The sequence below is a fragment of the Pipistrellus hanaki genome, assembly GCF_964339955.1.
Source record: "Pipistrellus hanaki genome assembly, chromosome: 3".
NCBI lineage: Eukaryota > Metazoa > Chordata > Mammalia > Chiroptera > Vespertilionidae > Pipistrellus > Pipistrellus hanaki.
Window position 1 is genome coordinate 176676349 of NC_140505.1, and position 16607 is coordinate 176692955.

The 16607-nt window shown below is 43.9% G+C and overlaps 1 protein-coding gene across 1 annotated transcript in view; it reads left to right on the forward strand.

Annotated features, from left to right (window-relative positions):
- The first annotated feature begins 258 nt into the window (after positions 1–258).
- The window catches only part of DRAM1 (DNA damage regulated autophagy modulator 1), a 37093-nt gene continuing 20744 nt past the window's right edge, over positions 259–16607 (forward strand). Inside the window, exon 1 of the mRNA XM_084880088.1 lies at positions 259–749. Within this exon, the coding sequence (XP_084736214.1) occupies positions 619–749 (131 nt within the window). The 5' untranslated portion in view covers positions 259–618. The remainder of the gene's footprint in view (positions 750–16607) is intronic.

The following is a 16607-nucleotide window of genomic DNA, read 5'->3' on the forward strand; positions in this document are numbered from 1 at the left end:
GGAGCTGGAGCAGCGTCAGAAGCTGGAGCAGCAGCAGGAGCTGGAGCAGCAGCGCTGCAGGACGGGGCGGGTGTCCGCCCTGGGGCTCCCCCCGCGGCACGGGCGAGGCACCCGGGAGGGAAAGCCCAGGTGCTCCAGGCCCGGTACCGGGAAACCCCGAGGGAAGGAGGGGCGGGAGGAGATCGGGCTCTTGGGAGTTGGGAGTTGTGCAACGGCGGAGCCAAGATCCGGACATTTCCGCCCGCATCCCCCGCGCGCAGCCCGCCCGCCCGCGCCCACCCCGCCGCCTCCGAACCAAAAGCGAAAGGAGCCGCGTCCCGGGGTGGCGTCGGGGGAGGTCCGCGCGCTCCCAATTCGGCTGGCCGCTTTGTGACTTCACTCGCTTCGCAACAAGCCCGGGCCGCCGGCGCCCCACCCACTCACCCACCCCGGCCCGCTGCCCCGCCGCCCGCAGCCGCCTGCGCTCCCGCGTCTCCCTTCCCTTCCCTGCCCTCCGGCCCGGAGGCTCCATCGCTCCCCGCCGCGCCGTGGCCGCCCGGACGGCCCGCACGTGGCGCCCCCGCCCCCGGAGCAGCCCGACGCCCGGCCGGCTGAGCGCCCCGCACTCCGGGCAGCGCGATGCCCCGCTTCCTCAAGGGAATGGCCTTCGTGCCCTTCCTGCTGGTGACCTGGTCCTCCGCCGCCTTCATCATCTCCTACGTGGTCGCTGTGCTCTCCGGGCACGTCAACCCCTTCCTCCCCTACATCAGGTAGGCTGGGCGCAGGTTGGACCCGGCAGAGGCGCCCCGGGGTGCCACTGAGGCAGAGGCTGGGACCCAGACCGAATGAATGGGATCTGACTGCCAGGACCGGAGAGGCTGCCCCCTGGCAGATGGGTAGAGGCAGGGGGTGTGGGCAGCTGAGCAGCCAGAGGGATTCGGGATAGACAGAACTTTCGGACTGGGGATGGGACAGAAATCTCAGGAAGACGCTTTATTTTTTAAAAGAAATTAAAAAAAAAAAAAATATATATATATATATATATATATATATATATATATATATTTTATTGATTTCTTTATTATTTTTTTATTTTACAGAGAGGAAGGGAGAGGGATAGAGAGCTAGAAACATCGATGAGAGAGATACATCGATCAGCTGCCTCCTGCACACCCCCTACCAGGGATGTGCCCGCAACCAAGGTACATGCCCTTGACCAGAATCAAAACTGGGACCTTTCAGGCTCTATCCACTGAGCCAAACCGGTTTTGGCAAGAACAAGACGCTTTATTTATTTATTTGTTTGTTTGTTTATTTATTTTAAGTGGGGGGGGGGCATTGATGGATGCCATTTATTGAGAGGGCAAGTTGGAGATCCAGGTGTGAGCTAAAACCGCTCGAAACATTTCACTTCTGCTTCCCAGCATCCTCGTGAACTGGATGTCTGGTTCATGGTTTCAAGAAAGGAAACTTAAAGTTTAAGCAGATGTTGAAATACCGTCAGTGTGACACTGATGTCACAGCTAGGAAATGGTGGAAGCAGAATTCACACCCAAATGGCATCCCGTGCCCAAAGTAACACTTTTGGGAGTTGGCTTAAGCTCCCCTGGATGGAGCTGACTGAGACCCCCACCACTGCTCCCCTGGGTTCTGTGCCCCCAGAGTCAGAGCCCTCAAGCTGTCAACAACTTGTGACATCTCCTGTGTTGTCATGATGCTGTTACAATTTTCCTAAGTTTTGGGCTCCACCTTGTTAAGGTCACATCTTCATTGCCCAGGACACAGGTCCCAATTCTCTTTCTGTGACTCCCAACTCCGTGTCTTGTCCACAGCAGTCTGTTTTAGAACAATTCATCTCTATCCTAGAGGTGTGGCTTCTCTGGGTCTGTATTGGCTGGTGAGGAGATCATAAAGCTGGTGACACCAAAGTTTGTAGAGATTATAGGGGCTTTCTCTCCTGCAGCCCTCTGCCTCCTGCGCAATATTCTGTAATATTTTCTTTGTGGGTGAGGAAGGGGAAATGAAGGTGAGGCAAGAGGAGACTAGGGTTTAGAGATGTAAGGAAGAGAGCATTAAGGAGATAGGGCAAATCTGCAGTCATTGGAGGGGAGAGGGGTGTTTCTTATACAGAAAGAGGCTCCATGCATCAAGCAAACTTTCCCATCTGGCTTTGTGCCCCCAAAGAAACCTGGGCTTGGTGTCTCATGGCTCATCTCAGTCCCAAGTGCCATTGTCTTGCTCCTTAAAAAAGAAAAAAGCTTATTGATCTCAGAGAGAGGTAGGGTGAGAGAGAGAACATCAGTGATGAGAGAGAATCATTGATCAGTTGCCTCCTGCACGCCCCACACTGAGGATCCAGCCGCAACCCGGGAATCAAATTGTGACCTTCTGCAGGACTGTCTAATTCCTCTTGATTCTGAAGCAGGATAGATCTTCTTAGACCTGTGTGAAAAGCTTTTCTCACTGCAATGGTTTAAGTGTGTGTGCGTTTTAAAATTTTTTTAAATAGGAATGATTTGAGCCAAACTGAAGACATGCTCGGGAGCAAGATCTCAAATGCTCCCCTCCCTGCAGTGCTGTGTGTGTCCTGGACCTGAAGGTCAGGAACAGATGCACATTGGCCAGGCAGCCAGAGGCAGGGTTTGAGTCTTTGTAGACATGTCTGAAATAGTTGTGATTAATACCATCACAAGGTGGATTTGAAACGGAAGACGTTCAGAAATGGGGAAATGATGCCTGCCAAAACCGGTTTGGCTCAATGGATAGAGCGTTGGCCTGCGGACTGAAAGGTCCTGGGTTCTATTCCGGTCAAGGGCACGTACCTTGGTTGCGGGCACATCCCCAGTAGTGCAAGAGGCAGCTGATCGATGATTCTCTCTCATCGATGTTTCTAACTCTCTATCCCTCTCTCTTCCTCTCTGTAAAAAAAAATCAATAATAATAAATAAATAAAAAAAAATGGGGAAATGAGCTGACAAGGCGAACCACTTGTGAGATGCTTAAATCACAGACTTGCCGGGAAAGAGGTTGTACATTTAACAAGGAAAAGAAGCCTTTAGGAAAAGCAGAATGACTGGAGAAAAAGGCATGAGATTGTTCCGTTGTTGCCAGGATTCATCAGCCTACACACACACAGAGCAAACATGTGGATTGTGTGCCCACATGTGCCTGAGGCTTTTGGTTGCCAGAGCTCTCTGCCTCCTCGAAAACCAAGTCATTGAGGAAAGGGCAAGATGTAGGTAAGAACTAGACAGCAGGGCCTGATTAGGCATGCCTGAGTGATCAGCTTTGTCTAGAAATGTTCAGCTTTGTCTTCTATGATTCATCTCTGCTGTCAATACCTCTTACTCTTCCTCATCCCCCTCCCTCCATTTCCTCCAACCACACTGGCTTCCTTTCTGTGTCTTAAATGTGCCAGGCCTCCCTGTATCTAGTCATATTATCCACCTTAGCAACTATCACCTTCTAACAAACTAGGTGATTTATTTATTATGTTGGTCACCTGTCTTCCCTCTGGAGTATCTATATCTATATCTATATCTATATCTATATCTATATCTATATCTATATCTATATCTATCTATCATCTATATCTATATCATCTATATCTATATCAGACTGATATGCTAAGTGTCTGTCTGACTGGTAGCTATGACAGGCACTGACCACCAGGAGTCAGATGCTCATGCAAGAGCTGCTGTGATGCGCATTGGCCATTTACAGAGAAACAGCATTGCAGGCCTGGTGCTCACGAAGCAACACTTGGCTTCCCGAAAGTGGGACACAGGCCCTGCCACCACCCTGGAGCCTCAGCTCACCAAATCCCAGCCGACCTGCCAAGACCCCATGGTGCAAAATGTGGTCCACAGTACAGCCCTGCCCAGAAACGGTGGCTGTGGGCTCTAGGTAATGATGTCACATAGCAATGCTTGGCTTCCTCTTCCTAGCAACTAGCCCCCTTGCAGTTTCTTCAGCTCAGGAACACAACTTGCTTTATAGCCAGGTGGAAACATTTTACACTTTAACCAAATGTCTGTGAAGTGTTTTCCCATGCCTCATCTCATTTGATCCTCACAGAAGTCCTGGAGTAGGTAGATCAGAGACTTGATAGAATCCTATTTTCATTAACTGAAAAATGGAGATTTAGAAAGCCTAGAAACTTGACCCAACTGAAAAGAAGTAAGAAATTGTAGACCTTGAAAATAACTTCAGGTTTTCTCACTGTGCAGAACGTAGTCAAACACTGCTGCATATTTTACCCTTTGTTCTCCCTGCATGATCTATAATAATAATCTGCTTGTGTTGATATTTAGTGCTGTGTTGCTGACAATTATCTGAAAGAGAAGTTGGGGTGTTTCACTGGGCTGGGAAAAGTTTAGCTAAATCATAAAGCAGGTCTAATTAAGCAAGTTAATTCTATATCCATAAAAGGCTAAATTGACTCACGTGTGCATGATAGATATAAAGCTCTTGCTGGTGCCAATTGCATACATGTGTTTTGATCTGTCATTGTCTATGGTGAATTTGGTTGACACTTCTATTATAGAGAAAGGGTGAATAGCGATATTAAAATATTTCTTCTAATTAATTTCCTTTCAATGTGCACGAATTTGTGCACCGGGCCACTAGTAAGATTCATGAAGGCTCTCAATTTTAGTTGAATTAATATTTCTCAGACACCCACTATGGATATTGTTATTATTCCTTTAGGGCAGGGCAGATAGCTTTAGGGGAGGCTTGATCAGGTAGGTCATTGGTGGTTGGGATGCAGATAGTCCTTAATTGTGGGGTTATGTCCTGATAACCTATCTTAAGTTGAAAATATTGACAAAAAAAAGTTCAAACCTGTAGAGACTTTTTTTAAATTTTTATTTTAAAAATTTTTAATTGTTTTTCTTGTGTTGTAGAGAATTTTAATGAGTTTATTTGAGCCAAACTGATGACATGTGCGGGGAGCAAGATCTTACTGCTCCTGAGAATAACAGTTTTGCAGTTTCTTTTATGCATTTGAAATTAAGGAGAGAATTTAGGAAGATTACATGGAGGTGGAAGGAAATAATTCAGAAATTGGACAGTTAATAAGATTATGTTCTCCTTTGAGGGTTGATGCCCCCTTCAAAATGCATTGCTTCTGGTATTTCAATGGTGTGTTAACCTAGATGTGCAATGGACAGGGCTGGTTTAAAACCTTTTATTAAAGGAGTTCTATGCCTGGGGCATAACCGCCCACCATGACCTGCTCATTTAGGAATTTATGATCAGATCAGCTTGTGAGATTACTTCCCATAGAATTCCCCCTTTTTTTGGTCCAAAATATCTTAAGTTGGAAATGCATTTAATACACCTAACCTGCTGAACACAACAGCTTAGTTCAGCCTACCATAAATTTGCTCAGAACACATGCATTAACCTGTAGCTGGGCAAAACAATATAAAGTGTTGAATAGCTCATGTAATTTATTGAATACTGTACTGAAAGTGACAAACAATGGTTGTATGGGAACTCTCTGTTGACTGTTCACACAGCTGAAAGCACACTTGGGCTTGGAGAATGTTTGAAGTATTGAACTAAAACAAGGAATGCTGGCCACAGGGTACACTGCAGAGTGTTAGTTGTTTACACTCAAGATCCTGTGCCTGATGGGGAGTTGGGCCCACCACTGCTGTCCAGCATCTCCAGGGTATCCTACTGAATGTTGCTAGCCTGGGAAAAGATAAAAATTTAAAATTTGAAGTACGTTTCCTGTTGAATGTCTGTTGCTTTCACATCATGGTAAAGTAAAAATAAATAAATAAATAAATTTAAAAAATCATAAATAGAACCATCATAAGTCAGTCACTAGCTGTATTTAAAATAGTCCTTTCAGGTGATGACCAATGGATGTTCTGATTTTCTTCTTAACAATGTTAAATATTTTGTTCAGCCAATTGGATGTCTGATTTTTTTTTTTTTAAAAAAACACACAATGTTGAACACTTTGAGTAACACCCATTGCATTTTTAAACAAATATATTTTTATTGATTTCAAAGAGGGAGAGATAGCAACATTAATGATGAGCAAGAATAATTGATTGGCTGCCTCCTGCATGTCCCACCCTGGGGATTGAACTATCAACTGGGTCACGTGTTCTGACTGGGAGTTGATCAGTGACCTCTTGGTTCATAGGTCGATACTCAACCATGCCATCTGGGCAAGCAATTGCATTTTAATTAAGAGCCAGAACCCTGGGAGGACCTCTATCCAGTAGGACATTCAAACTGAGTTTCCTTACCATATATTGTCTTATCACATTGTTACTCTTCAGGATGTTGGATAAATGGACAAATAGGCCTTAGACATGTAGAAAGATGCTCCATCTCATGAATCAAATAAAAATTCAAATTAAAACGCACTGATACAATTTTTCATCTACTAGACTGGCAGAAACCCAAATGTGTGATACACTCTATTGGTGAGACTTTGGGGAAACAGGCTCTCACACTTTGCAGGTGGGAATGTAAATTGATTAAATCTCTATAGAGGTTCGTTGGCATTATTTATCAAAATTTCAAAAATAGCATTACTAGCCGAAACCAGCTTGGCTCAGTGAAACCGGCTCGGCTCAGTGGATAGAGGGTCAGCCTGCGGACTGAAAGGCCCCGGGTTCAATTCCAGTCAAGGGCATGTACATTGGTTGTGGGCACATCCCCAGTATAGGTGTGCAGGAGGCAGTTGATTGATGTTTCTCTCTCATCGATGTTTCTGACTCTCTGTCCCTCTCTCTTCCTCTCTATAAAAAATCAATAAAATATTTTAAAAAATAGCATTACTCATAGCATTGTTTTTAATAGCAAAAGGTTGGAAACCATACAAATAACCATGAGTAGAGGACTGGCTAAATAAATATACTTTATCCAAAGAAGATTTCAAGAAAAATTCTATATGGAATACTCTTTAAATTAATACATTGATATTGAAAAATCTCTGATACATTGTTACATAGAAAAAGCAAGATGCAAAACAAAATATGCTACCAATTAGTGGAGATGGTGGGGCTGGAGGGGTAAAGGGCGGGGTCATACACATTTATGTTTGCTTACATATAAAAACTAATGAAATGGTTTATCTGTGTATGATGGGCAGAGTAAGTCATGGTCAAGAAAACCTTAGCATATAAGAAATAAGGTGGAAATAAGACCTGTTTTCTTTTTTAAAAAATTAATCTTTTTTTACTTTGCAATCATTGTTGATTTACATGCAGCTATATAAAGTAACAGAAAGATCTTATATATCTTTTACCCAGTTTATCTCAAAGGTAACATCTTGCAAACGTGGAGCACATTTTTTGTATGTAGTTATTTTTTAGCCAAATGGATGGGTTTCTGGTTAGAAAATTAAAATAGAAATATAGGATTCAAATATCTACTAAATGTAACAAGTTGTAATAGTACAGTGTGATATTTCTGGATTCTGAGGCCATTCATGCAAGGACGGCCTTGCATTCAAAACCAAGGGCAAACAAAGATCAACATGGAAGGATTAGTTTAGATTTTTACAAGGTTACTCCCACATTCTTAAGCACCATCAAGGTTAATTTGTTACAGTTTCTTCTATTTCCTCTATGACCAAATCCCCTCAGGTTATCTTGGATCCCTAGTTACTTATCAACTCCTCTTAGCTTAGAAGCTACTCTCTTTTACAACTTCTTTGGCTTGTGTCTCATGCTTCCAGAATGTTCTGTGGCCCTTGGTTTTGCCAATTCTGCATCCTGGTTGCCTCCTTTTTTTTAGCCTGCTCTCACTTTCCGTCAAGTGCTGTTTGCTGTACCAGATGTGGTCTTTGGTCACTCCCATTGTTCTGCCTCACGACCACAAACACTGCTCAGTGACTGATGGCAGAAAACTGGGCCATCTAAAATTAAGCCACTTAAAAGGAGGAACAAAATGATACAGTAAACAAAGTAAAAGAGGTTGAGCCTTTCACTTAGTTAACAAAATGTAGGTTATCACAGTGTGCTAATTCTTATAATGTACAAAATTCATTAAAACGAACGCTTTTTATAATGAACAAAAAAATGAAAATGCAAAATTCTTAAAATGAACAAAAATATGAAAGTAATTTAGGTGCTGATTTTTAAGGGAGGAGTACATAATTTTCCAATACTGTTTTATGATTGCACCATACAAAGTCCTTGATTTCACTTTTTTTTTTTTTTTTTTTTTTTTTGTATTTGGTAAGTTCCATTAAAAAAACAAAACAAAAAACAAAAACAAACTTCTTTATTGATTAAGGTTTCACATATTTGTCCTCATCCTCCCATTCCCATCCCAAACCCCTCCCCACGATGCCCCCACTCCCCGTTTGTCCATGACCACTGGTTAGGCTTATATGCATGCATACAAGTCCTTTGGTTGATCTCTCCCCCTTACCTCCACCCTCCGCTACCTTGCTCATTTGTGTTTTGAAGGGACATAGGAAGAGGGTCATTTCTGCAGAAGTGTTTTGACTTCAGCTTCCCAATGATAATTCTTACTCTTTGTATAACGATATTGATCTTGTTTGTTGTCTATCTCTCACACAAAAGTTCCATGAGGGTAGAGATATAGGGTCTCGTCACTGCTGCCTCCCCAGCATTTACAACAGTGCTAGAAACATAGGGGATGCTTAGTAAATATTGACTGAACCCTAAGATCACTTCCAACAGAAGGGCCAGTTTTATTTATGCCCATTTTATTAACCTGGTCAGCTTCTCTTCAATTGTTAACTGATTCTGCCAGCGTTCGCTGTTGATTAACTTTGGTTGTGTTTCTAGCTCCTCTTCCACCCCATTTCTACTGACTTCATGAAATTCTCCATATTTTACATGGTTAGCAACTTTGTAATTATTCTAACTATTTATCATCTCCTCCAGATGATAAGCAACTTTCTTTTATGTCCTCTACTTTGGCTAGGTCTCATGCTTCCAGAATATTCTGAGTCCCTTGACTTTTAAAGATTTGCCAGTTCTGCATGCTGAATGCTTTTGAGTAGCCTAGTCTCACTTTTTGCCAAGTGCTGTTTGCTGGACTGAGTGTGGTCTTTGGTCATTTTCATTGTTCCTCCTCAACCACAAGTCCCTGCTCAGTGATTGGTAGTGGAAAACCAGCGCGCCTAGTAAAAACATTTGGTAATCACTGAGAGGGGGTGATACAGTGTGTGGGATAAAGGAACAGCTTTAGAGCAGACAGCTTTAGTTAGAATACAAGCCTATCATGTGCCCCAGCTCTGGGACTTTGGACAAGTTACTTCTCTCTGCTTCCCTATGGTTTAAGAGTATCACCTCCCTCACGAGTTAACACATGAACCCACTTAGAACTCATTAACACCCTGGCCAAGGACATAATAAATTCTCTGTAAACAATTGCTATTAGTATTATCAAGAGACAAGTCCACATTGGTCTGGGTAGGTGCTAGTGTTAAGTAGGAAGGGATATTTGGTTGAGGGCTAAGTTTTATAAGTGATCGGTGTATTGTAGACATTACAGAAACTTTCTTAACCAAACTCAAAGTAAAGAATTTGCTGGTTTAACTGATAACCCCATTCTCTGAGAAATACACTGACTGAAGCCAGTGGACCCTGAAAACTGTGCCCAGCGATGGCCACTCTGAGCTGCTTGCTTGCTTCTTTCACCTGTTTCTTTGTACCCTTATCAAACGCCAGCTGTGCTTGTTCCCAAAAATATTTATACCAGTTGTGTGTGTGTGTGTGTGTGTGTGTGTGTGTGTGTGTGTGTTTGTAATGGTGTGCTTTAACTCAATATAAATAAACTGTTGGTCTGTAAATGCAAAAAGAGAATTGAGTGTTTTGGAAAGATCCAAAAGAGACTGTTGCATGCTCAGTAGTGTTTACAACAAATGTAAGGATTTATAAAAATGTGAAAACAACAACACTAAACTCGGCCAGTGTTGCTCAGTGGTTGAGTGTTGACCTATGAACCAGTGGGCCAGGAGGTTACGGTTATTTCCTGGTCAGAGCTCATGCGTGGATTGCAGGCTCAAGATCCCTAGTTAGTGAGTCTACAGGAGGCAGCCAATCAGTGATTCTCTCTTATCATTGATGTTTCTCTCTTTCTCCCTCTTCCTTTCTCTCTGAAATCAATTAAAAAACAAACAAACAAAAGCACAAAAGGATTTTGCACTCAAATTGCTTCAAAAATGTCATAAGATTTTTCTTCACTTTAAAGAAACCTAAACAAAATGAGATGATTGGGAGTAGGTGTGGTGTATATATCAGCAACACATACATTGGATTTATACTCATGTAATAGTCTTGGCCTTCGTCAGTAAATAGGCAAGTGAATGTGTAATTCTGTTTGTGTTGGGTATGTATCTATATACTTTTTGATGACTTCCTGCTTAAACGGACTTTTTGATTACTAACTACAATGCATTTCAGACAACAGTGACCTTTGCTTTCCTGTTCAACCTTAGCAATGGGGTCCAGATAATAAACACTCAGAGAATGAGGTTTGTGTACAGAGAGCCATGTATTCTGATGTGGTGTGAATGCCATCGAGTGCAGTGATGATTATCGCCTAGTGTTTCTAAGACAATGTCTTGAGGACAAAAGGCAGGCATGCCATTTAAAACATTTAGCTAAGGAAAGTATCATTCTTAAATGATAATTTATAGTTTATTATTTTCTTAAAGAAAACATGACCCAAATTTTTTAATTCTAAGAAAAGTATAGCCTGGCCAGCATGGCTCAGTGGTTGAGCATTGACTATGAACCAGGAGGTCACAGTTCTATTTCCAGTCAGGTCACATACCCAGGTTTTGGGCTTGATCCCCAGTAGGGGGCATGCAGGAGGCAGCAGATCAATGATTTTTTGTCATCATTGAGTTTCTCTCTCTTTCCCTCTCTGAAATCAATAAAAATGCGCGCGCGCGCGCGCACACACACACACACACACACACATATATATATGAAAAGTACAATAACAAAATAGAAGATCCCAAATTTCTACAGCTTGAAAATTAATGGAGGTGATGGATACAGCATTTGGCTTCTAAACAAGCCAACAGTAAATTTACCCTCTGTTCACTTTTTAAATTTTCCATCGTCATTTGATTACATTTCAGCTTCCCCTCACTACATTAAGTAGAATTGTGAACATTTTTCTTCTGTGATTCCAACTTTTAAAAAGGCATTAGGGTATTGCTTCAAAAGTCTTGACTGATTCGAGCTGACAAATTTAAACATAATGCCTCAAATTTAACTTTAAAAAAAGTGTTTACTTAATAGTCCTTCTAACCTGACAGTACTTGCATTTCGCTCCATCCAGAACATGCATTGTAGAGTTATTGCACGCGAGGACAACTTACTAATGGCTCTAGAAGGAAGAGCTGATACCAAGCTGGTTGTAAATATATAAGGCTGTAAATTCAAATATATAAGGCTGTCCTCGCGTGCAATAACTCTACAATGCATGGAAATATGAACATTATAAAAAGAAATGGAAAAGGGAATGGCAGAGAAGAGTTCCTAAGCTGTATCCATTGGAAGTAGACAGCTCTCGCTGAAACCGGCTTGGCTCAGTGGATAGAGCGTCAGCCTGCTGACTGAAAGGTCCCGGGTTCGATTCCAGTCAAGGGTACGTACCTTGGTTGCGGGCACATCCCCAGTAGGGGGTGTGCAGGAGGCAGCTGGTCGATGATTCTTTCTCATCGATGTTTCTAACTCTCTATCCCTCTCTCTTCCTCTCAGTAAAAAATTAATAAAATATAAAAAAGGGGAAAAAAAGAAAAAGAATAAAAGGAAGTAGACAGCTCTCAATGCATGACCGGGCTTCCCCATTAACTACTAGTACCTGTGTGACCTTCTAATTAACTTCTAAGAGTGAGTTACTCTTATAATAATAATAATAAGTACTTTCCTTATAATGTTGTAAAGGCTAGATGAGATATGCCTGGCTGGGTGTAAGCACTGAGGAAGTGTTAATTGTTTTCCTTCTTTTTTTTACTCTTAGCAGCTGTAGTCCAAGTAGGATGGGTTTCTAGAGACTTCCCTCAAAAAACTTCACGAATTAGCACCTTCCTCTTCATGACCACCCTGATCCCAGCCACTATCATCTCTTTACAAATTCTTACTCACATCCAGTGAAATGTATTTATGCAGCACCTTCCATATCTCTATCATAAAAACCCTGTGGTCATGATGCCGCCATGGCAGAAAGACCACAGACTGGTCACCAGGAGGCTGAGTGCACAGGCTCAGGAAGGGACTTGAAGATGGCGCGGGTGGGTGGGGCTGCGAGTATGGCAGGGGGCTGGCTGGTGAGCGGGGCAAGTGCAGGTGGGTGAGGCTGCGAGCAAGGTGAGTGGGCGGGGCCTCTCAAATTCCTGTGCTGGGTTCTAGTATATATATATATATATATATATATATATATATATATATATATATATATAGACTCTGCTGGGATTTGTAGTAGCTATAATAATAAAAGCGTAATATGCTAATCATTCTTCTAGATGAAGCTGGGGCTTCAAGGGAAGCCAGTACCAGCAGCCAGGAGAAGGAAGGCCTACTCTTGCATGAATTTCGTGCATTGGGCCTCTAGTAAACTTTAATAAGGCATAATAAACAGTTCATAATGGCTGTTGAGAGGCAAAATAGTAGAATAAAGGGTGGCTCCTCAAGCTTGCTCATCTATCATTCAGTCAGGTTACCCAATCCCCATCAGGTAACATGATGGCACTCCCTAATGGTCTCTTGGTCTACTAGAACATTTGTCTCTCAATAGTCTCTTCATTACATCCTTTAAAAACATCAACCTTGCAATCACTTCCCTGCTCTCAGCCCTCAACAGACACCCAGCATGTTGAGAATAACATTTAGACTCCTAACCACGACCACGACCCACGGCGGCTGTCTGTGACCCCCATCTGCACCCTTGCTCACTTCCCTCCAGCCACAACCACTTCCTTGCAGTTCCTCTAACATGTTGCCACCTGAAGGCCTTAAACTTTGCTGCTCTCTCTGCTTTTGATTTTCCTGGCCCAATAGTCCTCTTCATTCAGACCACTATTCAAGTACCCTTCCCAGAATACCCAGTCTTACTAGATGACTCACCCATCACACTCTGTCTTCTTGTCTAGCTTTTTCTTTTCTTCACACTATTCCTCACTCTGAGACTATTTTTTTAAAATATATTTTATTGATTTTTTTTACAGGGAGGAAGGGAGAGAGATACAGAGTAGAGAGTTAGAAACATTGATGAGAGAGAGTCATCAATCAGCTGCCTCTTGCACGCCCCCTACTGGGGATGTGCCCACAACCAAGGTACATGCCCTTACCCGGAATCGAACCCGGGACCTTTCAGTCCCCAGGCCGACGCTCTATCCACTGAGCCAAACCGGTTTAGGCCTGAGACTACTTTTATTGCCCCCCCACAAGAGTTTAAGTTCCATGGAAAAGCAGCTTTTTTTTTTTTTTTTTTCTGTTTCATTTACAATTTTATTCTTCATGCCTACAAAATAGCCTGCTAATGTAGAAAGCAATCAGTAACTATGTTGGATCCACGAGCCTTGAATTTTTTGTTAGATAGTAAGGTTCTTGAAGATAGTAAATTATCTTTTCATCTTTGTAGCTCCATCAACTGGCATAGTTCCCAACATTTTTTTTTACAAAATGTTGTATGAGTGAACCCAGAGCCGCGGTCGGCAAACTGTGGCTCGCGAGCCACATGCAGCTCTTTGGCACCCTTGAGTGTGGATCTTCCACAAAATACCACAGTCTGGGCGAGTCTATTTTGAAGAAGAGGAATTAGAAGAAGTTTAAGTTTAAAAAGTTTGTTCTTTTTTTTTTTTAATATATTTTATTGATTTTTGTACAGAGTGAAAGGGAGAGAGAGAGAGAGTTTGAAACATCAATGAGAGAGAGTCATCGATCAGCTGCCTCTTGCACACCCCCTACTGGGGATATGCCCACAACCAAGGTACATGCCCTTGACCGGAATCGAACCCGGGGCCCTTCAGTCCCCAAGCTGACACTCTATCCATTGATCCAAACCGGTCCCGGCAAGTTTAAAAAGTTTGGCTCTCAAAAGACATTTCAATCGTTGTGCTGTTGATATTCGGCTCTGTTGACTAATGAGTTTGCCAACCACTGAGGTCCCAGAGGAAACTCAGATTGATAGAAGGAAAATCACATGTGTGTGGTGTAAGGAAAGGGCAAATGGTTTGCATTGATGAGTAGGAAATTCTTTTTACATTTAAAAATAGTTGGTATGAGGTCAGGTGTGGCCAGGCCCGGAGCAGCGGCTGCCAGGCTGGGAGCGGCCAGGCCCGGAGCAGCAGCTGCCAGGCCCAGAGCGGCCGGGCCCAGAGCAGCCGGGTCAGGTGCAGCCAGGCCCAGAGCAGCAGCTGCCAGGCTGGGAGCGGCCAGACCCGAAGCGGCCGGGCCCGGAGCAGCCGGGCCCAGAGCAGCCGGGCCGGGTGCGGCCAGGCCCGGAGCAGCAGCTGCCAGGCTGGGAGTGGCCAGACCCGGAGCAGCCGGGCCTGGAGCAGCCGGGTCGGGTGCGGCCAGGCCCTGAGCAGCAGCTGCCAGGCTGGGAGCGGCCAGGCCCGGAGCAGCCAGGCCCAGAGCAGCCGGGTTGGTTGTGGCCAGGCCTGGAGTAGCGGCTGCCAGGCTGGGAGCGGCCAGGCCCGGAGCGGCCGGGCCCGGAGCAGCCGGGCCCAGAGCAGCCGGGTTGGGTGTGGCCAGGCCCGGAGCAGCAACAGCCAAGCCCGGAGCAACCAGGTCGGGAGCAGCAGTAGCCAGACCCGGAGCAGCTGGTTGTGGAACGGACCAGAGCAACAGAGGCCAGGCCCGGAGCAGCCAGGCCCGTAACAGCTCGCTCCTCACCTGCCCCCGCCCCAAGGCTGCCTCTCAGACATGGCTGGAAACTTTTGCGGGAACTTGAGGGTCTGCTGAATCAAGTGATGAAGGCTTAGATCTGAATATGTTGAGTTAGTATAGCACTGGGGTGTTGATCTGTGAGTGTCTTGTGTGGGGCCTGGATGAGGTTGGTTGACCTATCTGGAAATTTCTTTTGTGTGAAGTGTATCTTTGGGCATGTGGAGGTATTATTGATATGAGAAAATGCTAATAACTGATTTACTATCTGAAAAGGGATTTACTATCGGGGAAAGGGAGGGAGGAAGAGACTGAACATAAACTGTGCACCTATGGATGAGGACAATGGGGGAGGGGAAGGGGGCAGAGGGTGGGGTGGGAACCTGGTGGAGGGGGGAAGAAATGAGGAACCTTTGTAATAATATGAACAATAAAGATTGATTTAAAAAAAAAAAAGAAAAAAAATAGTTGGTATGGCTTTAGGTTGCCTCTCATTAATCATCTCCAAGTGAAGCTGCCAAAAAGATAGCCCTAATAATAGGAAGTATTTAATAAAATGTAATGCCTTTTATTATCATACTTACTCCTTTTAAATAATTTACTTATTGTGAAGATAAAGGAAGCAACAGTCTCCTTTTCTAGTGGTGTATTAAGTGTTTTTAGGTTCTAAGTCCTGATTAATCTACCAAGCAATGGGCCTGATTAATCTTCCAAGCAAAACACCTCAGTCTGGGCATGCAGATAATTTTGCATCTCGTCATTTCAGTCTCCCTAATAAACCATGACTCAAGCTTTGGAGTAATTGATCCCATGTGTCCAGTGATTAAAAGAACAGCATTTAACCAGGCTGATAGTGTCAGACATGTTTTCTTTGTGTTGTTTTCATTCCATTTCCCCCATCAAGTGATTATGCACTGGCTTACCACCATAAATTAGTTTGGAGAAGGATGTTAAACAAATAACTTGGAATTTTCCATGATGAACTTAACTTGTAGAAATGTAAACAAAGGAAACATAGAAGAAAACTAATTTCCTAGGCACAACTTATCTTAGAAACTACTGTGTACACATGACACCCTCAACAGTTGCTAAGCCACATGCAAATGAAGAATAAGTTCCTAGCCCCGTTTTAATATTTAGGAAGTGCCTCATTTGTAAGATGACAAGTGAGGAGGTGGGTGGAGCTGGGACAGGGCTGGAAACCATATTGCCTAAGCCACATTGAGGGTGCAGCTATGCTTTGCCAGCCGGCACCTATGGTGAACCAAAACTGGTACTCAGATGCCATCATGCCTGCCCAGGCATTAACAAAGGGCTGCCAGGACATTGCCACACAGTTCATCTCCAACCTGGACATTGATGTGATCCTTGGTGGAGGTTGCAAGTATAAAATTCCCAAGGGGACCCCAGACCTTTAATGCCCTGGTGATGCCAGACAGCACAGAGTCAGGGTGGTCAGACAGAATCTGGGTCAGGAGTGTCAGGCCAAGCACCAGGGTGCTGTGTGTGTGTGGAACCGAAGGGTGCTCATTCAGAGTCACAGGACCCCTCTGTAACACACTTTTTGCATATTTTTGAGTCGGAGGACATGAAATATGAGGTCCACCAAGCTGGACCCAACCCTGATGGAGATGACAGAGGCAGCCTGAGTCTTCTGGGCATGAACCCCTGTGGCTTCTACCTGTTCCTGGAGGGGGATCCCACATAGACTATGGCCATCATGAGAGTAGAGCTCACCTGGCTCTGATTGAGAACATCACTTTCTTTCTTTCT